Here is a 23,427-nt window from a genome sequence, read left to right on the forward strand (position 1 = left end):
TCGTTTTTAATAATTTGTTATTGCTTTGATTAAGATGTCAGAGATTTGACAATCTAACAGTGTGTTTATTATTGTGGCTATCATTTGCATTGTGTAGAACTGCACCGCATCATACTGAAAGCGCTGAACTTCAGTTAATATATTAGCTACGTGAGGGAGCAAACTACTATAAACTCTTAGAAATATGTTATTATGACATTCACAGCATATAAATCCACCCTTAGTTTATGTATTAAAATGCGTAGACCGTGATACCTCACTGTAAAGAGTGAGAATAATGTCCACAACTTTGTACAGCTGCTAATATTAAGTGTCAGGAAATAGACTGGGGTATAGCTCCGGCTGAATTATCAGGCCAACAGCTAGATTGTCCCACCCCTACCGCTACATTTGTATAGCTTGATTGACTTGCATTGAAGTTCTACTGTAGCACATCTGGCTTTAGGCTTGCTGTCCGGCTATGATTCACAAATATCAAATACATAGAAAAAAATAGGGTTTATTTGTTGAGGTTATTAAAATAAAAAAAATGCTAAATGATGATACTGCTGAAAGAAATCTCTCCCCATACTAGTCACCCCGCCCACCTCTACCAATCACCCCCAGAAGAAAACTACTCAACAAAATATGACTTTTCAAAACATGCAGTCAATCAATGCAGTAACATTGATATAATACATATTGACATAGATATGTTTCTTTGATATATACAGTACATGATTATGTATGCAGGCATGAACAACTCATACATTACAGATAGTATACAAGAATATCAAGAGTGGGGTACTACCGCTTCAAAATTATAGAACCCATCAATAAAATACAAAAATATAATATGGAACAATTCAGAATAAATATTTAATAGCATGACAACAGCTTTTAACCCCCAAAAATGTAAAATTAAAATCTAAATAATACACCTCATACTACAGATGTGTTTTGCTAGTCGAACTTGGCTCGCTTTGACCAACCAAACAGAGGATGGAAAAATGCTGACGTTTATCGTGGGCCAACTAGCAGCTCCTGTGTGGTATATTTGAAATCTCATTATTTAAAGAAACAGTCCCATTGCTATTATAGTTTAACATATTAGATTTAAATGGCAACTCATAGAGGCTGAAATCTGATTGGACAAATTCTAACAACCACATACATAAACTGGAAGCAGTGCAGCCAAGACAAAATGCTACAAAATGAATAGAATAGACTCTTGGGAATACATGAATGCAGTTTTATAGAACACATTTGGAGAAGGCCTTGCTTGCCCTGAGGACTCGCCACAGCTTTATTCCTTTTCACAGTTTGCAGCGTTTTGGTGCAATATGTTTTTGCATCCACAGGGGTCAGTATGTACGCACCAGCTCCTCCCACCCTCATTGCAGCGTGGGAGAGAGCATAAAACAGCGCAGAATCGGCTGTAAGAGCACTCGAAATGGCGAAGCATCTAAACATTGCAGACTGCTGGAGACGACTCCCACACTGAGAAATGCATTAGTGTCATCGAGCTCAAATCAAAGCAGTAGACACGAGAGCAAAGTAACACTTTATTGATCACTATTAGGTCACTCTTTGGCATCTCTGGGAGATCAGAGCTGAGAGTTAGTGGCAGAACAGCATCCGTGGAGATAGAGGGCAGTCAAGCGTTTGGCTCAAGGACGCAGCGACCAGCAGGGGAAATGCAGTCTTAAGATTGTGGCTTTGGAAGTTATTCTCAATTATTGCTGCAGCCATGACACCGGCAGAACTCACATGCTGATAGGCTCCTAACACAATATGACATCAGAATGAATAATCATAATCAATTCTTTGAGTATTATTTTAGAACACACGCCCGCCACAACATTAGGTACAGTATATAATCGAATGACTGACTTGTCTTTAGAAAAAGACGTAAAGGGTTGTTCATTTTTCAATATCAATGTGGTGCATTGCAGTTGTACCCCACTGAAAACTACATCTGGGTTCTCCCAAAAACAATAGAAAGCCAGAGAAAAAAAAAAATCCTCTGTCCAGCCCACAGTAGTATACATATTATACTGACATAAAATCAACTCTGGATATACACCATACATATATCTGTGAAAGGCCAATTGTGATGCTGGTTAATCATACAGAACTTCTCAGTGTAGTTTGCCAGCCCATAAGAATCCTACCAAGACTCAGAAGAGGTCTTTTCACTTCCCTTGGTGGAAAATGGTTCACCACAAACACCCACATACAATATACAGTATTTCTACACTCTTATCTAAACTAGATTTGAATACATGTTAGCTCACTCATACTGTATTGGCAATAACATTTACGTACATCACACACATTAAAATAACACAAAAGTGCATCGACACATACAGACCGTGTCCTATTTACTGTAAGAGTCCTATGAGACTCTTTGGCATGCTACCCTCTTTATAGCCAGTATTTGCTGGTCACTTTAACAGGCATCATGTAATATTTATTGGCCTGCTCCGTTGAGGGTTTCATGCTGGCTATCGGGCATGTTCTGTGGTTAACCTCTGAGTTTAGTCAAACATCCTGCTTTGCCTGCATGAAACCTTTCTTTTTCACATGTTGTAATAGGCGTTATGCGAAATCATGACTTAGCTCAGTCACGATTTGCACTGATGTTCCGTGCAAAAAGTACAACTACCAATTTACAAGTACATTTTTTACCATTTTGTCAATGAAGATACAACCCAGAAACACAAAAAAAAGCTAGTTGCTTTATGAGACTTCTCAAACATGTATGATTTGACCTGATCATGTAAACTTACCGCTCACCATTTATGTCCTAGTTGTACTTCTAGCAAATGATGCTACATTTATGGATCGGTATTACTTTAGACCTTAAAGTGTGCTAGTATAGGTAAGAGAAGAACTTAAGGCCCCCTAACACAAAACAATACCAATGTTAGCTCAAAAAAACCAGACAAACTTAAATTGCTCTGGTCCAAAAGCATTCCTCGAAATCTGAAGGAGTAAAGACTCCCTCAATTTTGGGGACTCAGCCAGCTCTTGGATGGATCCTTTTTGCAATCCTTTCCCCCCCTTCAAGATATTACTATACACCAGTATTATATATGTATAACTGTGCTTTCTGTGTTTTTCACTCATATTCTTTTGTTATTTGGACTGAAAGGGTCCAGACTATTTAATTTGTTAAGGAAGACTTCTCGGTTCTTCTAGAAGCATCCTCTCCAACCTACAACTCTTTCATTTTTAAACAAGGTGGCAAAGAAGGGAATGAATAAAAGCAGCTATTTTACATTCCTCACTTTAGACAAGTCATGATTGGGGTGTTCCCAACTTTTGAACATCACTTAATTGTTTTTAGCAATCCCCCTATCATTCGCATGTGTGTTTTCAGGCCTCCCGAGCACTGTTCTTCATTTATCAGATTTTTCACAAATCCTGTCTATTATCCATAACAAATATAGCTCAGTCATTATTTTAGGTGATTTAACTTTCATGTCGATAGTCCGGCCGTCATTTGCAGATTCTTAAATGTTCTTAACTGCATAAATGTCACTCAACATGTTATTCAAACCACCCACCACACTTTTGAACTCCTTATCAGGACCGTCAAAGCACATCTCCTCTATTTTAGGCTTAGCAATCTCGATCACTTTTTTATATTTTAGCCTATAAATTGTTTTAAACCCAATTACATTCTGGAAGGCACCATGAGGATTTCCATCTGTCAAAGTTACAAATTTGGGTGTTATCTTTGACTCTGAGCTAAATTTTATCCCACACATTAATAGTATAGTGAAAACTGGATTTTTTTTCATTTTTAAAAACTTTACCAGAGTTAACCCATTTCCCTGTAGAGAAAATACAGAGCTCTAATTCACTCTTTTATCTTCAGCCACATCGATTCTTGCAACTCTCTCCTTCTGGTCTTCCCCCCCAAAAAACTATTAGTAACTCACAATTACGGTACTGCAGTATTCAGCAGCCCGTCTGCTTACAAGGACCAGAAAGAGAGACCACATTGCACTGGTTTTAGAGGCCCCTAAATTGGCTGTGTTTTTCCAAATTGATTTTAGGATTCTGTTATTAGTTAATAAAAAACCTTGATGATCTTGGCCCCTCTGATCTAGCGGATCTTCTCTTATCATATTAAACCTCGCGGACCCTCTAATGCTTTTCGTAATACCCAGACTCTGATCCAAGACGATGAGGTGTCGTTCCAAGTCTACTCTCCACGTCCATGGTACAGCTTACCAAAGGAGCTCTGGGCTGCACAGTATTGTTTTCTAAAATGAAGCTCAAGACCTACCTTTTTAGCTTAGTTTGTCACTAATTTTGACTCATTTGTCTTTGTTAGATTTTATCCTTACTTAACCCATTTACTATTTATTTTGTGGTTACCTGAATTTGATTGGATGTCACGTTTTTTTTCTTACTTGACTCTGAATTTATTTTTTTACCTGTGTTCTAGTGTTACCTCACTGGGGGGCTGTCAGCTAAGGCAGCTGCGATCGGCTGTGGCTGTGGAGGGTGTCACTGTGGGCGCGATCTGGTCTCTGGTGAGCGGGGGTGTCTTGGTCTCAGTCTTTTGCCTGTGGTCTTGACCCCTCCGTCTGCCAAGGGCGGAGCGGTCCCTGTGCGGCACTCTCTCTTCGGCTATAAGCCGCGAGCGGTTCCTGGTGCTGATGGCCCTCCATGATGGCGCTTCCTCACTCAACTCTACGCTCAGCCATGTAATCATCAGCCATATTTGTATCATGTTTTTTAAATACTTTTACACAAGGGATGGGGATTGTGGGCTGGCCCAGGGGAGTTGGATACTGGAGGCGGGTAGTAAGGATTATTTTGGTGTCTTTAATCACCTGTTTTGTGAAAGACTTCCTGTTGCTTTTTAAGTAAGAAAAGTGCAATATACTGTAAATAAAGGTTTGATTGAATGACTGATACAGTTATTGGTCTGCATTTTATGCCAATCGATTACAAGGGCTTTCTTGATAAATACTGATGCCCACATAGTGTAGTTTTTGGTGACCAAGAGTTCAGAATTTCTGTGAGGCAAAGGATGTGGGCAAGAAAAACACTGCTACAAAGATCAACATCTGTATCCATGGCAACGATCCCATTTTTTTCTTCTCCCCAGACAATAGACAAACACAAAACAGACTATTTAATGATGTTTAATGTTGCATGTGATTACATTTGGATACTGTGACAAAAGCATCGTAAAAATGGTAAATGTTTTCAGCTTTCGCAAAATCAATTTGTCTAATAGAAATTGTAATTTGAAAGCATTGTAAGTCATTTTCATGGCTGTTTTACAAAAGTGTGTGTTACACAAACATTATTTTCCAAGTTTTCTTGGAATCATAAGTACTCAGTTGTTATCATCTTGAGATTTGTTTCCATTTTTCTTATTGTCACTCAATTTCTTCCTCCTTTTCCCTGCAGTTAAAGAGGCCAGGAATCTTGTCCCAATGGATCCCAATGGTCTTTCAGACCCGTACGTGAAGCTTAAACTGATCCCAGACCCTCGCAGCGAAAGTAAACAGAAGACCAAGACCATTAAGTGCTGTCTCAACCCCGTCTGGAATGAGACCTTTAAATTGTGAGGCGTTTTTTTCTTTTTTTTTTACACCAGCCTTGATCATATTTTATTTTATCTATTAATTAGGGCTGCTTTTCCATTTCTGCCTTTCTTCTCATCTGCTTCCATCAGTCTCTCCCAACATGATCAGTTCCTTCCTCTTTCATCTTGTGTTCCTCATTTAGTCTCTCACTCTCTCAGTGCAGTCGTTTAAAAGCATTGCATTACGTGCCACTTTCCAAGTGTATGTAACCGCTGGCGCTCAGATAACAACATCTGGCGTCTTTTATTCATAAAACCTCGCTTTTGGTTTTTTTTCCTGCTGTTGAATCCAGTTATGTACTTAATAAACCATCATCGCAACTCTGGCAGAAGAAGCCAGGCTTAAATTATGAATAATATTCGGGCATATATTTGGGTATTATTTTTGCATAACTAAGACGAAAAAAGACAACATAAACAAGATTTAATTACGCATGCTTTTTTTTTTTTTTTGGTCAATGTCTTTATGTATCGAAAGTGTTCTCTGTCAATTGACTGTCTGTTGTCCTACTAGAGCGGCTCCAACTACTGGAGACAAATTCCTTGTGTTTCTTTGGACATACTTGGCAAAGAAAGATGAGTCTGATTCAGATTCTGATATATTAGGCTTTACACGATCAGGATTTTTGGGGCCAATCACCGATCAGCGAGTTTAAAAAAACGATAACCGATCACCGATCTGATCACAAGATGGAGGAATGTGTCTATTTAAATGACCTGTTCATTTACTGTATATACTTGTGTACGTAATTGCTCAAAAAATTGTATTTACAATAAATAATGTATCTTTGTTCCTCTATTTGTGCCAGTGAGGCATAGTGACAGACAGAACAAATTAATGGCCTTCTATTAGATGGCAGGAAGTAAATACAGTAATTAATGTATCCACTTTTTTTGACATTTTTGTTTGTTGGTGTGCCGTGAGATTTTTCAATTGTAAAATATGCTCCTTGGCTCCATAAAGGTTGGAAATCACTGCTCTAGTCAGATCATGTATTCTAAACAGTGCTAACTTACTGTAATTAAATTACTTTATTTTTAATTAAATGACTTCACCCACACCGAAACTTTAGAGCATGATTCGACAGAACGGCGACATGTTTACATCCAACCGTTTGTGGTACCCCTAGCTTGCTAGGTTGCGAGCCGTATCGTATTAAGGAGTACGTGAACATACCTCAAGCAAGCCTTAATCGAACGTCCTCTCCTGAGCACCGGTGACCACCAACACACGTTTTTCCCCATTTTGTCCTCATAATATCGTCGTCGCGTTCCACTCGTGTTGTCGTCGCCACGGTAACGAGTGTATCCGGTCGCATTTGAGTTGACAAGATAAAGCCCAATGATCGTAAAAATTTTATTGCAGTAGTCTCACAGTGCAAGCGTGAAAGAGCAAATTTGTCTTGTCGTCTGATATTACGTGCTGTCTGTCTCAGACATGTTGTCTGTTCCACATCACCGACCTGTTTTTTTTTTTATTATGATTATTCTTTTAAATAACTTTATTGACCGTCAGATATTTACAGGACTACGCCAAAAGACACGACAAGGCTAAAAATAAATTAGCTTTTGGATTCAAATATACTGTGCATGATGGCGACGTGAAGTAAATGTCTTTTGCGGAGCCGATCAATGATGTCATTGATCGGATCGGCGAATTAAAGCCGATCAGCATAAAATGCTAATTATCAACTGATACCGATAAGGCCGATAAAATCGGTGTAAAGTCTAAAACAATTATCATTATTTATTTATTTATTTTCTCCTGAAATCCCAACTTTTGTTCTTAGTTTTGGGGGATTTACTCCCTTGATGCTCACTAAACTGAGCTCTCATTAGTTACACTGACATCATCTCATTAGTTACACTGACATCATCTCATTAGTTACTCTGACATCATGATAATTTGAGGTGTTGTGTGATATCTTGCATGACTGCGATTCAAACGTCCAAGTTTAGTGCAATTTCAGGGTAAACTTTTCCCCAACATATGGCTATTCTTAATGTAGATATCGTTGTGCCCGTACAACAAACATGACAAACAACCTAGAACATTTTGTCGCAGTGGCATAAACAAACAGACTCGCAAGGTGAGAAGAATACCAACTGCAAGCCAAATGTGGAGTAAGTCTTGGCAAATATCAGTGTAGGATTTGGATCAGGGTCACTAAACGAGATGAGAGTACCCTTGATCCTTGTCTGATGGGCATTGTTTCTCTTTCAGCCACCTGAAGGAGTGCGATAAGGACCGTCGTCTTTCTGTGGAGGTCTGGGATTGGGACCTGACCAGCCGCAATGACTTTATGGGATCGCTGTCCTTTGGCATCTCGGAGCTGCAAAAACAGGGAGTGGACGAATGGTGAGATGGAAGAGGAGGTGGGAGAGTGAAGGTGCCCTTGTTCATTAGTGCACTGTTGGAGAACTACTTTGGTTTGGGCTTCTTATTGTGGTGACACCCAGTGCCAAAACATCTTCCCTCTGCCACTTTATTGCTTGTTTTCCCTCCTCCATGTTCACGCTCACCCATTCTAACATCTTTCTATCCTTCTTTTCATCCCTTCTTTCTGCTGACACTCGTGTCAGGGCTTTTAATGAGATGCCAGAATTTGAGACAAAATGGTGGTATAGAGATGCTGTAGCCAGCTTTCAATGACATGAACATAACATCTGCAATTGCAAGCTAAAATTCACTTTCTCTTTATTATTGTCCTCTGTGGGAGGTATCTTTTAAAGAGCTGAACCTTTGACAAACAACCATTCCCAATCACATTCTCATAAAGAGTGGGAACTAAACCCAAGCCAGGCGAGTGAATCAGTACACCGTCATCACTTGTTTTAATGCAGTAAAACTGATTCATCTGAATAACCTTCAGTTGATTTTGTTGTGTTTGGAAACACATAAGTTTTCACCAGTGAGTCACTAGAAGAAGAAAAAAATCTTTCAGCTCATTTTGGTGGTTTTCTGACACCTACGTTAAAGTGAATGAGTAAGTTCTAAAAAGACTGACATTCCGCCAGTAGATGAAAGTGAAAAAAATAAAATGGTATGTAAATAATTCAAGACCTATATTAAAATTATATTACAAGAGCTAAGGTCATAGCATTAAAATCCTCCACAGTGTAATTGACTATGAATGTAGAGGTTACGTGGTGAATTCTGAGGAGTCAAACGTGGCATCAGTAATGGACTAAATGTGAAATTGTCTTCTATCGATTGTGTGAAATGAGAAGCGTCTTCACTCCTCTGTCAGGCTTTGCAAGATTACCATGAAGGAGAGGGAATTGCTAAATAATGAGCCGATCATTCTTTCACACTTTTAAATTGGCGTACTAACTGTCGGCAGCCTAGGCTAATGGCTGCAGTTAATGTCTAAATTGTATAAACTAATTGGGAATTGATTTAAGTGGAAATATGCTCTGTCCTCAGGTTTAAGATGCTCTCCCAGGAGGAAGGCGAGTACTTCAACGTTCCTGTTCCGCCAGAGGGGGAGGAGGGCAATGAGGAGCTAAGGCAGAAATTTGAGGTGCACCTCTTTACTACAGCTGTGTGTCCTGGTGTGTGCGTGTTTGACACTCTCTAGGAGAGCTGTTAGCATTTGGCAGGCACGCACTTACCATCCAGTCTGGCACACTGCAGGAGTGTGTTTGTGTGTGTGTGTGTGTGCATGAATGTGTGTGTATATGTGCGAGTCTGATCACAAGGCCCTCTTATTAACACATTTGGCACAAGACTTGGTCTTCCTCCTCTCAGCCTTGCTGACACTGACTCCTAAATGTCACATAGTCACTGTGAAGTCTGTTGATCTCACAGTGAAGAAATCATGCCAGGGCGCAGTCTTCACAGTCTTTGTGGATTTTTGAATGCGTGCAATAAGATCAATGCCTTTTTGGGACAGCAAAGTCATAAAAATCGGTCATCCAAACTGTTTCAGCCTCAGACCCGCTGGGCATGGAGCTTTCCGGCCGAACACAACTGAACTGGATAATCGCAAAAAAACAAACAAACAAAAATTTAAAAAAACAGTCTGGGACTCACACACGCATGCGACAGCAAAGTCATAAAAATCGGTCATCGAAACTGTTCTCAGACCCGCTGTGCATGGAGCGTTGCGGCCGAACACAACTGAACTGGACAATCGCAAAAAAATAAATAAATAAAAAAAATTAAAAAAACCAGTCTGGGACTCACACCCGCATGCGACAGCAAAGTCATAAAAATTGGTCATCCAAACTGTTGCAGCCTCAGACCCGCTGCGCATGGAGAGTTGTGGCCGAACACAACTGAACTGGACAATCGTAAAAAAAATAAAAAATTAAAAAATTAAAAAAAACAGTCTGGGACTCACACCCGCATGCTAGGCGATTGACACTTAAAGACATAACCCACTCGCTCCAACAGAAAAACTGTGACCCGGGAGGCACCACATATACTACTGTTATTTGTTAGTGAACCACAAACAATGTGCAGTTGTGCGATTGTCAAGTAAAAAGTAGATAGCCATGGCCGCTGTAGCTTTATTAAAATAATACAAAGAGAGGAATTGGCCGAGAAATAAAGAAGAGAGTGGATATTTGAGAGGCTGTTGGCAATTATCGTCCCATTTATAAACCACTTTGGTGACAGAGACTCTCCACACTTTGCTTTTTAGCCACAGGTACAGCTGAAATTACACATACACACACACAATCGAATGAGATCCACTACAAGAACTGTATCAACATATCTGTTATGTAAGGCTATATTGATAATCAGTTTTAAATGTCTTGATTTAACAATGTGTACTGTTAATAGTTGTCGTCGTAGTTTGCACTGATGTCTTATTTCTTTTAAAAATCCTGATTTGGCGAACAATTCTGTCCCAATCCTGTAAGTGGCAGTAATGCACTTTACAAAGTAAAGTAGTAACTGCCACACACAGTAAGATTTTTTGTTTGTTTGTTTTTTGTCGTTTTTTTGCAAAACTATTGAACAAGCAATCATACAAATGACATCGTCATGCAATGCTTGGTATAGGTAATTAGAGTAATTATTAAAAATAATCCCTCTCTAATAACGTCAATCAACAAGCATTATTTTCTTTGACCATGTACATAATTTTATTGTTGTTGATGCTACCAAATGAGTAACGTAGTGTGCGTAGGCTTTACAAAACTGTGGCCTGTATTAGAATTTCACTTGCCATCTTGTGTTAGCCAAACATGGTATGGCAAATGCAACATCTAAAATGAAATTATTTATGCTCCTCGCTGTCCCATATTCAGGGATGCTGCCACACACACAGCACCTTAATTATTATTACAGAATTATCCAGCATTTAAGCTTGGCTAATAAATGTATCTGACTGATTCATCGCTGAACCAGCTCATCGCATGCCACACATCACAGTGGTCCGTTATGTGCATTCTGAAATCATAATAAATGATGAAGCTGGATTTTCATCTACTATTCTTCATCTGTCTTGGTGGGCCACCCAAGTACAACCAACAGTACTGCATGGGAAAGCACAAAGTACATCAAATTGCTGGAGTACTCTTATCAGCCTGTTCAATTATGGATCAGGTAGTGTTTCCTCTTCTCGCAGGCCATTTTGATTCATGGAGAGCAGCTTCCTAGCCATTAATTTGTCATCCTATACACTAGGCTTTACACGATCAGGATGTTTGGGGCCGATCAGCGAGTTTAAAAAAACGACCACCGATCCGATCACAAGATGGAGGAATGTGTCTATTTAAATGACCTGTTCATTTACTGTATATACTTAATTGCTCCAAAAAATATATTTACAATGACTAATGTATCTTTGTTCCTCTATTTATGCCAGTGAGGCATAGTGACAGACAGAACAAATGACTGGTCTTCTATTAGATGGCAGGAAGTAAATACAGTAATTCATGTATGCACTTTTTGTGATATTTTTGTTTGTTGGTGTGCCGTGAGATTTTTCAATTGTAAAATATGTTCCTTGGCTCCATAAAGGTTGGAAATCACTGCTCTAGTCAGATCATGTATTCTAAACAGTGCTAACTTACTGTAATTAAATTACTTTATTTTTAATTAAATGACTTCACCCACACCGAAACTTTAGAGCAAAAAATCGGTGTAAAGTCTACTATACACTATGTTCTGTGCATGCTTTATTTCAGAAGAGCTCTGTGAAGTCATGACTGTGTGTTATTAGAGCTTTCCGCCTGATCACTGTACATTTCCTCCATGTCTCGTTGCTTCGCCTTCTGTTCCCTCTCCTCATTATGTTTTCCCTCTCGCTCTTTTGCTTTTACTTTTGTCCTCATTGCCCTCCTGCGAGCTTCTGTCTCTTTATCTGTTTTTCTTTCACTCAGTCTCGTGAAGGTCACGGTCCTCGGACACAATGTGAGAGACATAACCAGGCAGGGAGATATTTCGCACACACACAGTTGCACTCATTCCCAAGTGTGACACAGGGAGGGGCGAATTGTTGCACTTTGCTGTGATTGTATTATGTCTGCATTTACTTGCAAATTTTTAATAATCACTATGAAAAAGCTGTCTGACACGCCTTGGTCACTTCATTAGGTACAATTGAACGACTGAATGAGATCTAATTCAAGAGCTGCCGGTACGCTGTAAATTTTGAATGAGATAAGATAGGTAGATGGAGACAAAGGTCATATTGATACACTTTTTCAACTAATGTTAATCTGCTGAACTTGTCAGTGATTCACAAGGACATCACTTGTTTTCTGACAATTTTTCTAATTAGAAACCCATTTTAAAGTCAACCACCCAAAGCAATAAGCAATGACAACATAAAAATATTGTTTACAAATTGATTGTGTTTTGTAATTGTGAAATTCATTGAATAAGAAAACCTTTCCCTAACTTGGGGTTCAAGCCCAAAACAGGTTCCAAATCAGTTTGTATTGGGTCTCACTAAAGATTACAGTAAAACATTTTAAGTCATTTTATTGATGATCAGTGAGACACCAAATATCTTGGTCAGGGCCCTTTTGATTTCTATTGCTGTAATGTTGTCTGTTGTGTGAAAAACATTGGCAAACATTGGACTACGGTACAGGACATCAACAAAAACAAATCAATACTTTGACTTGGGACTGTATAAGTAGAATTCATCTCTAAAGTCTTTGGGAGTGATCCAGTCAGCTTTTTTGTGCTGCTTGTTAACGTGTGTTGGTCTGGCTCAGTTTTTCTTTGGTATTGGTGTCAGAACAGATGATGACTGATAGAGCCTTTTATCCATTGAATAGTCGGGATCTGTGAGGTGGTTCACATAATACAAGCAGACGTCACTGCACCACAGAAATACAGTAACTTAACCTACCCAGGCTAGAAGAAGTGAAGAAATCAGTGTGGATCAGCAATTTAGCATAAAATAGGGGACAATGTGCTCATCCTGCACCTTCATTTCTGAGTGTGCAGGCATTTTTGTTCAAGTCCACTGCCCTTGTTAAAATTGAAGCATGGTCATACAAAATGTAAAATAATATATGAATCATACATTTTTGTAACCAAGAGGATGTTGCACGAGAGCATGCCAAGGTCAAGACAGAATCCATTCAGGGAGAGAGAGGGTTAGAAAATGAAATACAGTAATGACTAGAGTAGATGGTTATGCATAAGGGGTTATGCATCTATAGTACATGGAGAATAAAGTATTGGCCACTCTAGAATGAATAAGAATTCTTGAGACAGATGGTCCAAGTATCTCCAAGTAAAGAGTGATAGAGGCAAGAGGAGTAACAAGGGAAGCAAACCAAGCCAAATGGAAGGGCTCGATATGCAGATGTTATTTCTTCTTACACGACAGATAAAGTGCCCGCACACAGTCAAATTAGAAAATTGGTTTAAAATTCTCCTCTTTACTCAATTTGTACTTGTCCTGTGCTTTTCAATAGTGACGAATAGTTTGATGTCAGCAAAAGGTCTGTGTTTTCCATGGTGTTTTAGTGGATTTTTTAAGGTAATGTTAAATAAATTACATCTCTAGTCCAGAAAGAAGTTTTTCGTCCTCCAACAAATATTGTCAAATAGCTGCTGTTAGTGACTGCCTCATTCAAATAATCTTTTAATGAGTTATGGTTATCCTCTTAAAGACTGTAGTGTCTTTAAATGTCAGGACATTCTGGAAAATCATGTGGTCTTACATTTCTCTCTCTTCCTGATCCAGAGGGCGAAGATTGGTCCGAGTAAGAACACTGAAGGCAAATCTGCCAATGCCGCCCGCTTCGACTCCAATGGCAACCAAGATCGCATGAAGCTGTCTGATTTCAACTTCCTAATGGTGCTGGGAAAGGGCAGCTTCGGCAAGGTGAGGTATCTTTGCGCATCTCTATCATGGTAGATGTAGTACAAATACTTTTTCATAGTATCTTTACATGAGTATTTGTTTTTCTGATAGCTTTTTACTTTTAGTCCTAGTACAGCGTACTAGTTACTACTACTTGCTACCTTTGCTTGATACACTGGGGTACAGCATACCCAACAAAATTGTCCAAACTGTTAATGAATAACTAAGAGAACAACCTCTGGTTAAAAGCTCCATATGCCAAGAGTTTTAAGAGTAGAAAGTAAAGTTAATTCAGATTAACAGAAGGTCTAAGATAGACATCCAAAGAATTAATCAAGATGAAGTGCAGGTAGACAAAGATGAATGAAGGGAAAGAGACAAAGATGATGTGACAAGTGCTGAGCGATGAAAGCAGCGAGACAGATGGTGCATGGTTGACGTGAATGAATTTAAAGTGGGAGTCTATAAAAACAGACTGAATGAAGCGACGTGAGTGAGCAAGCACAGGGGCACCTTAGTAAGGTGCCAGTTGACGTGAATGAATGAGAATCAAGGCAAGAAAGCACAACAGAGAGAGAGAGAGAAGTCACGAGGGAGCAAGGACAACCAAAGCAGCAGGGACATGAGAGAGGGACAATTGACTGTGTTTTAGACCTTGGATGCTTGTTTCCATGGCAACAGGCACCACTGTGCTGTATCAGTGCTGAAAGCCGAGTTGAGGGTCTGCCATTGCTGGAATGCCAGACATGCATCAAGCACAAACACTTGCATGGATTCATGAGAGACACAATATGTGCCACCTCAGACGAAGCGAACACACACATACATACACACACACACACACACACACACACATACACACACACCCACACACACACACAGAGAGACACACACTCATTTACCAGGCAAACTGAGGACTGACATTCTACACTGCTGAGCAGGGGATTTGGGTTTGTGGTTATTTTTAAATGGAAAAAGAAATAGAAATACACACTAAATACACATGAGGTACGCTGCACAGTGTGGTCCAATACAAGAAGTGCATAAGGTGATTCTGATAAAACGCATTAGTTTTGATAGACACTGTCCGAGAGGTGTGAAAGTTTAATGTCTAAATATGTTCAATGATTGTCGTTGTAGTCTGCAGTCGTGTACAACAATACCATATTTAGTTACTGTATATGAGAGGATTAAAATATTAGGAATGGCTCTCATTATCACTGCAGATTGCAAGTTCAATATTAAACATACAGTTTTGTTAAATTAACACTAATAATTATCTTTGTAAAGCAGAGTTTTTGTTTGCGCCAATTAACATCCTACTGTGTGTGTGCATTACATTTTTCTTATAAATACTGTATATTTTATACTGTATTCAGATTATGCATTACTGCATTTTTTTAAGTGCAGAAATACCGTTATTCAGTATTAAACAGTGGTGGGACTCAAATTATTTTATGGGACAAGGTTCTAATAAAATGATGTTGTAAACACACGCTTGCAATCAGTAAGTCCCTCCCTGATTTAGACAGGAGGACACACTGCAACTGCGGATATTATCAGACCCGACAGTTCAGACTAATGCAACACGGCGCTGTGTGTTGTAACATATTGCACTATGATGCACTGCAGCGTAGTGCAGTAAATTGTGGTTTTCGCCGGCTTTGCCTGGGTGCATCCACCGTGCAAGGTCAGCAGGGCGAACACTGAATGTGGCATCATTTACGACACGTGACAGTTTATCTCCCCAGGACCGCCTTTCTGTCAAATGACCCTGAACAACTTTATTGGATAAAACAGCGTTGCCACTATCGTAACACGCTTTCCATTAAGTGTTGAGTTTGTGACTGATACTCGAACCACATGACGATGATTTAAGACGCTGCAGTGGGAACCAGAAATATGAGCCTCAGGCACAATTCATGGCATCAAATGAATGTGTAAAAGTCAAATTGTTGCAGCAATGGTCCTGCTCTGTTTTTCTATTTAAGGAACAATCGTTTTGTGATATATTTGTGGCGATATCCTTGTCCTTGTGGCGGCCTCAAATCAGCTTCAGGCCAGATGGTGTTTGCCCTCTTTCATCTTTGAAAAGTCCCGTTGACACCAGATTGGAACGCACGTGAACGCGCTCTTTGCTTTTGTCATATCACCTGCACATTTTCAAAGTTAAACTGGGATCTGAACTTTTATGCTAAAGATCATACACTGCATATTCTTGAACTGTGGCCACCCTCTACACTCACACACACATATACACACACACACATACTTACACACACACGCTGCGAGTGTGTCCATCTGTGCAGTACTCCCTGTAGGATCCAAACCCTAATAAACCCTCTATATTATCATACCTGAATATTTATAAGGCATAAACAGCAAATCTGCTAATTCTGTGATCTCATAGGTATCATGAAGTACCAAGTGGGTGAAAAGTCACTTGTAGTTTCCTAGAAGTAAAGAATTTTAATTACATTAAACTTTGCTTTGCTTGCATTTTTACTTTTCAATGCTTATGCACGCAACAAACATTAAAAGCCTTAAAATGAAAAAACAAAAACAAACAAACAATAGGATTAAAGACCCTCGATTGAGGTTCCAAAACTCAATTAGCCTTTGAAACTCTGTGGTGTCTTTAATATTCTTCCTTTAAAGATAAAACATGTTCATGCTCATATTGGTTTTAGACTGGTAAGTGGGAGAGTTTTAAAGGAATAGCTTTAGACTGTAAATGCTGATAATGCAGTTTAAGCTGTCCTCGATTTGGGAGACTCTTTCTGAATCCCCTGCTCAGCGTTTAGCGTAGAGTCCGGTCATTTTGATGTTAGTTTACATTCATATTATGATTTGCACAATGAGTTGAGCTAAATATACTACCACATTTGGCCCACCACATACTCTCGGATCTGTAGATGTGCTACAAGGACAAAGATAATGAAAAGGAGAGAGAATCAAATTTTGTAAACCATATATTTTCGTGTGTTTTTGTATATTGCGGAAACATTTGTGTCCGGTGTAATTTTCACCTGTAACCTCCTCCAGTTATAAACTGAAATAACTCTACTTGATATTTATTAGCAAAGCCGTTCTGTTTCACCACATCGCTGCATCTGTGTGTCGTCTTCTCTCTTCAGGTGATGCTTGCAGAGCGTAAAGGGACGGAAGATCTGTACGCAATCAAGATCCTGAAGAAGGATGTGGTGATCCAGGATGATGACGTGGAGTGCACCATGGTGGAGAAGAGGGTGTTAGCGCTGTCGGGAAAGCCACCCTTCTTAACACAGTTGCACTCCACATTCCAGACAATGGTCGGTTGTCTCGGGGGTTTTATTTTGTTAACATGTTGGATTTTTCTGGGTGGGGCTGGGGGTGTTTTAATGCTAATTGGAAATAATTCAGTAAAACAGTTCAGCATCATGTTATAACGTGATACATTTCATGTTTTAGCATGCTAAGGTTTCAAGGTTTAGCATGATAAATTTCACGTATTTAACAAGTTATTACATTAAAACGTGTTAAGTTTGACTTCGGCATTCGGCTAAGCATGACGAAGCAATTCCTTCTGGTTCAGGTCACGGCAGAGCCCTTTGATTGTATGTATGTCTTCTTTTTAAATGTTAAATCTTTTTAGTTATATGACTAGTAACTTTGATTTGTACGTCACAAAAAGATGACATGTATGGGCTCTGCCATTGACCTAAACCGGAAGGAATTGGTTCATTTTGTTTTGCTGAATGCGAAAGTGAAGCTTATCATATTAGAACCTAACCTAATGTAACTTATCACATTAAAATGTGAACTTTAAGACATTATAACATCATCCTGAACTTATCACATTAAAATGGGACATTTATCACATTAAAACATGAAATTTACAACGTGATACTGAACTTTTCTTTTTTTCCTGGTGTGGCAGTAATACGCTTCCATAGTATAAAGCTTGAAGGCTGTCTCACAAAATAATACAGGTACCCAAAAGTAAAGGCAGCTAAAATTTAATTTTGTGAAATGAAGCATTACTAGGCACCCAGTGGCACCGCCGGTGGACTCTGACGTCTTTAAATGTGTCTCACAGCTGTAATACACAAGCACGATCCACGGTGGAGTTGTGCTTATCTTGTGACGTATAAGCCATAATATCGCACTAAAGATGAGTCAACAGAGGAGTAAATATAGCTCAGGAACGCTCTGCTCAACTCCGAGAGCATGTCATTGATGTCTATGTGCTTAATATATGTGCGCAGACTTTCGTATGTGTATTGATTAGGAAGAATAATGTGCTTGCAAGTGCTCTTGCGGTTGTTGTTCAAGGCAAATCAAGTTGACACACACATACACACACACACACGGCAGAAGGGAGTGTGTTAATCCTCCGCAGCACTAATTCCTCACGCAGCAGACTGCTTGCCCACATATGGTACTTATGCACTTCTCACACACTCATATTTATTGTCAACTGTAATGTGTAGTCGTATATTTTGCTCATCCAAGCGCTGTAGAAAAACACGCACACAATAAGCTCACGGTGCACAAAAATGAGATTTAGGGGAGCATAGGGAACACACACACAACCAAATGGAGACACACGAAAGCCCCAAACTCTACCCCACAAACAGGAATCTTTATTGGCAATTTCTGTTGCTAATGGAAGAGTATGGAGTCTTAAATTGATGTGATTGTAGTGCCTCAGTTGAAGAATAAGTCTTTATCTCTCAAATTTCGCTGCCAGTGTCATCCTCCTTTTCTCATATCTACGCTTTGACCCATCACTCACTATTGTCCTTTCTCATGATACTTTTTCCTGTTATCCCATTCCCTTTTTGACCTTCCTTTCTCCGTCCTCGCTGCTTTCTCACGACAGGACCGCTTGTACTTTGTCATGGAGTACATCAATGGTGGAGATCTCATGTATCAGATTCAGCAGGTCGGCAAGTTCAAGGAGCCGCATGCTGTGTGAGTAGACACAGGCACGCACTGATGCAAAAAGATTGACTCATGCGTACTTTCACTATGTTTTAAACATCATCCTGAATAGGCCATCCTCAGGGATGAGAAACCCTATTAAAGCCTGGGGGTGAAATATTTTGTTCTCCCCCAATGAGCATCACCGCTATGAAAAAGTTCAAAGAAATGAGTGTATCCAGCAGCTCCAGCCTGAGCTAGAGCACCTCCAAAAAGACAGGAAATAATTAATGTGGCTGGAGAGCTCTGTGATGTCAAGTCGAACCCAACACGCTGACATATTTAACAAGCTGGCTGTCAGAGAAGCGAAGAGCCATGTAGGAGTGTGCCCTTCATGTGCTTTGTTGCGAAGTAGTTCCTTAGGGCCTGATTGTACTTAAGGTTTTTGTGTGCAAAAACCGGGTTGTTCACGCAAACAGATGTGGACGCTGATCTACTAACCTGGCTCACCCAGAATTGCATCTGCCAAACGCTAAATTGCTGCCCAGTTTATTTTGCGTGTTGTAGAATCTGAATTAAGCACGTGCAATGTAATTTATCAAACCTGAAAAGAAATGTGACGGCTAGTTTTGCATCTTTAAATACCGCGTCTGTAAGGCAGGTCCAAACAGCAGCGCTGTGGCTAGCCATGCCGAGTAGGCGCAGACAAAATGAGTCGACGGGGAGAACGAATCTTTTCGACTCGCGTGAACATTTTTGAAATGCTAAAAACAAAAATTATTTGGACATATCGTCTATTCAGCAATGCAGTTTTGGAGCTTCTGAATGATATCATGGCTGACTTGGATCCAGTCACATATGACAAAACTCCTTTCAACTCGTTGGTGGTGGTGAGGGTTGGCTGAGTCCAGGAGGCTCAAAGGTTCACTATGATCCGGACTGCGGTTTACCACCAATGCCAGTAAGTCCCCTCCTCCCCATCCCGTTCCATTTTGATGCTGTTCCTCATATTTCTCACATTCTGCCAGTCTTTATATGGACACCGGGCATCTTTGGAACACCTTCGTGGCTTTGGCAGTGTTGAATGAAGCACGGCTCCAGAGTCAGCGTCAGCATGGGGGGGGGCACATACTCCCACTCGATAAATGTTTGATATTAGTTTTCTGTCAACAACTAATTGACTAATACAACTATTTTACCAATATATGCAAAAGAGCCCGTTATTCACAGGCACACAGCTCAGTGTGCTTGTGCTTGTGCCCGCTTGCTCTTTCTTTATGTTGCTCTCTCAGTATCTCTCTCACTCTCTCACACAGAATACACATACAGCATTTAGTGTTATAAACAGGTGTGCCACAGCAGGCATTGTAGGTAAATGGAACATGTGGCTTAGCTTTAGAAAAGTTGTAGTGGGGGAGAGAGAGGCCAAATAATGCGTTTCCTTCCCCACTGCGTACCGCCTCCAATTTTTGATGTACAGTATGTAATAGATAGTGTCAGCGTTAGTTGTCTTCACCCAGTTTTCCTACAGCCGACTAGGTTTTTCATCTGCATTGTGACTGTCATGGCAAATGTTTTGACCGTTTAAAAAAATAAAAATAAATAAACACTCGCCGGCATGCACGACAGTCAGGGACTGTCACGATTGCCCATGCCGTCCCCTCGCGTTGTCTCACGACAATCCTGTTTTATTCACAGTGGCCTGCCTGGCCTAAATCACACGCAACACGCCCACCAACAGCGCGCGCAATCTGTTAGTGTGAACGTGAAGTTCTGTTTCACTATTTGGGATCTTAGTAAATCAGGCCCTTTGTCTCTGGCAGAAGGTTTTGACAGCTGAAGGGCAAGAATGTGGCATGGAAGGCCTTCAATGGCTTCTCTTTTGTCAACAGACAGTATTTGGCTCTATCGTGCCTTAAACCTTATGCATGTTTTCATTAGAAAGGATAAGGTCACATTAGTTATGTGCGACAGGCGATGGCCCTCAGGGTATCATTCTGTTCACAGATTAAGTACTAAATAGGCTGTGCATATTCGTCACCACTTTGCACACACTCAAAATGCCTCCTGACGTCTTTTACAAGCACATTACCGACAAGATGTCGATTGTGCACGGCCTGAGAAAATACCCCCTCATACGTGGTCGACTGCATGGTCAGTGTTTCCAGACTGTTGATCTTATCAGCTCGCCTTGAAGAGACCGCGCTGACCTTTCTACAGACATACACATGCACACACCCTGTCCTTTCCTTCAGCCGCTTCCTAATTACGGCTGTTTTCTGTTGTGTGTTCATTTATAGATTCTACGCGGCAGAGATTGCCATCGGGTTGTTCTTCCTGCATCAAAAGGGCATCATCTACAGGTAATGTCCATAGCACAAGACAAGAAATCGATAATATTTACACTGCCCCGTGTAGACTCACAGGCCACAACATTAGGTATAACCAATCGCAACCGCCCTCAGAACAATTCTCAAGACAAGTTACACCAAGGTGGGCAAACATTTTTGCTAAAGGGTCACATTTGATTTTTAAATCAGACAAATGATTTGTGGATTTGGTTAAACAAAAATATTTATTAAAATATGCATGTATCATTTTTAAATATTGTTTATTTGATAAATAAAATACTTTATTTCAAAATGTTATTTAGAATGTAGTTAATTATTTGTATACCATTTTCCTTTTATAAAATAAAATATAATAACTATAAATGTATCTTTATTTTACTAATAATTGTCAACTATTTTATTATATAATTGAATTAAAAATGTATACATTCATTTTAACTAAACAATTTTAAGGGGAAAAAACTGATTTCTGTGACTGATTTTAACAGTGATAGTAGTAGAGTTTCATCCAGTTTCTGGATTTCTTCTGGAAATTGAATTCTCTATGTCTGTAAATGATTGTAATACCCGTGTGTTAACTGGAATCCCCCGGTAGTGGTTTTAAGTTATTAAGCACTTATTAAATGTGTTCCTGCTTTATTCTTAATTTCAACATAGAGACCTCAAACTGGACAATGTGATGCTGGACTGCGAGGGCCACATTAAAGTAGCTGACTTTGGCATGTGTAAAGAGAATATGAATGATGGCGTGACCACCAAGACCTTCTGTGGAACACCTGACTACATAGCACCAGAGGTAGACTGTAATTCTGCGTGCTGGATGTAGGCCTTAAAGGTCCCATATTTTACCAAACCAACCTTTTCTAGTATTAGGGATGTTATATTGGCTCTATGGTACGTCAGTAAACATGTGAAATATGCATTTTCATTGTCCACGCAGTCAGTCAGACATTTTTCTGCCGAGAGGCCTGAAATCAGGTCATTCGAATTTCTCAAGCTTATCTACGTCACTAGCGAATATCTCCGCCTACTTCTCCGCTCCCGAGCCAATGCTAACAAACACGTGTACTCTTACAAGTGGGTCTTCTACACCGAGGCAACCAATCAGAGGAAAGGGGGTGGTCTTAGCCAAATATGGACAAAGCGGATACAAAACTGGGTCAAACAGAAGTAGCTGTCAGAGGGGCCTTTTCTGGACACTCGTATGACAAAACCAAGGTGTTTTTTTAAAATGAAATTGACACTTTTATACTAAGTCCATGTTAGAGAGTCACTCTATGGAGGTCTAACTAGCCAAAATATGGGACCTTTAACTGATAATTACATTTATTTGAACTGACCGATTGAAGAGACAGTGTTTTCACTTCTCTGTCACTTTGTTCAGTCAATAGCATATTGATCAGTCTTTATGTTTTAGATCATAGCTTACCAGCCTTACGGGAAATCTGTGGACTGGTGGGCCTTTGGAGTTCTGCTCTACGAAATGCTGGCTGGACAGGTGTGTGTGTGCGTGTGTTTGTCTACATAAGAAAAGACCAATATTACACTCAAAGAAAACACTGAAATTTTAATAAGACTGCAATAAAAAGGCATTTGTATGCATGGCTCCCCCCCCCTGAAAAATTAAAACACCCATGGTTTTGTAGCCTTTAATATTTGACAGTGTGTAATGAGAAGTTGTGTTATTAAATTACATCCCTTAAGGAGTTTTCCCTCACTGGGGGCGTTCATAATTGTTAGGAGAGGATGTGATTTTTCAAATGCTGCACAACTCATTTGGTTTGCACTTAGTGAATGTGGTATGATGTTGTAGCTCCATCATATTCTGACATTGACAAGTTAAAATCAGGAATATGCACACAAAAAAAACAGGTTTTTGGGCATTGGTGTGACAATACACAAGTACAGGGAGTAAAATAAAACAGTCCAATAGTGAACAAAACAATGCTATAAAATCCTTATGTGCAATAAAGATAACGCGTAGTAAAGTACTGTTATAAATAATAGACAAAGTAGTTGAGTTGTATATAGAATGTGCAATGTATGAGTGTTGTACGAAATATTCATTCAATGAGCACATAAAGTCTGAACTGACTCTGTTTAAGCTACTTGGGAACAGTAAGGTCATGTGTGTTCAATGTTCATGATGACTTACTGTAATATTATTATTTGAGTCTGCCGTGCAACACCTCATCTCGCATATGTTAATACAGCAAAAATCTTTTAGTCTGTAAGGCCTTGAATATGGCACCAAACAATGCAGACCCAAAAATTAAAAGTTGTGGAAATT

General features: G+C 39.7%; 1 protein-coding gene across 2 annotated transcripts in view; it reads left to right on the top strand.

The window, feature by feature from the left end:
• prkcbb (protein kinase C, beta b) overlaps window positions 1-23,427 on the top strand; it is an 86,071-nt gene that overhangs the window by 36,149 nt on the left and 26,495 nt on the right. For both annotated transcript variants that reach the window (XM_061700230.1, XM_061700229.1), the window contains exons 6-14: window positions 5,419-5,575; window positions 7,821-7,955; window positions 9,024-9,120; window positions 13,762-13,902; window positions 17,019-17,192; window positions 18,746-18,837; window positions 21,087-21,149; window positions 21,795-21,933; window positions 22,555-22,635. In XM_061700230.1, coding sequence (XP_061556214.1) covers window positions 5,419-5,575; window positions 7,821-7,955; window positions 9,024-9,120; window positions 13,762-13,902; window positions 17,019-17,192; window positions 18,746-18,837; window positions 21,087-21,149; window positions 21,795-21,933; window positions 22,555-22,635 — 1,079 coding nt within the window. The remainder of the gene's footprint in view (window positions 1-5,418; window positions 5,576-7,820; window positions 7,956-9,023; window positions 9,121-13,761; window positions 13,903-17,018; window positions 17,193-18,745; window positions 18,838-21,086; window positions 21,150-21,794; window positions 21,934-22,554; window positions 22,636-23,427) is intronic.

Source organism: Phycodurus eques, chromosome 16 (assembly GCF_024500275.1).
Source record: "Phycodurus eques isolate BA_2022a chromosome 16, UOR_Pequ_1.1, whole genome shotgun sequence".
Lineage (NCBI taxonomy): Eukaryota > Metazoa > Chordata > Actinopteri > Syngnathiformes > Syngnathidae > Phycodurus > Phycodurus eques.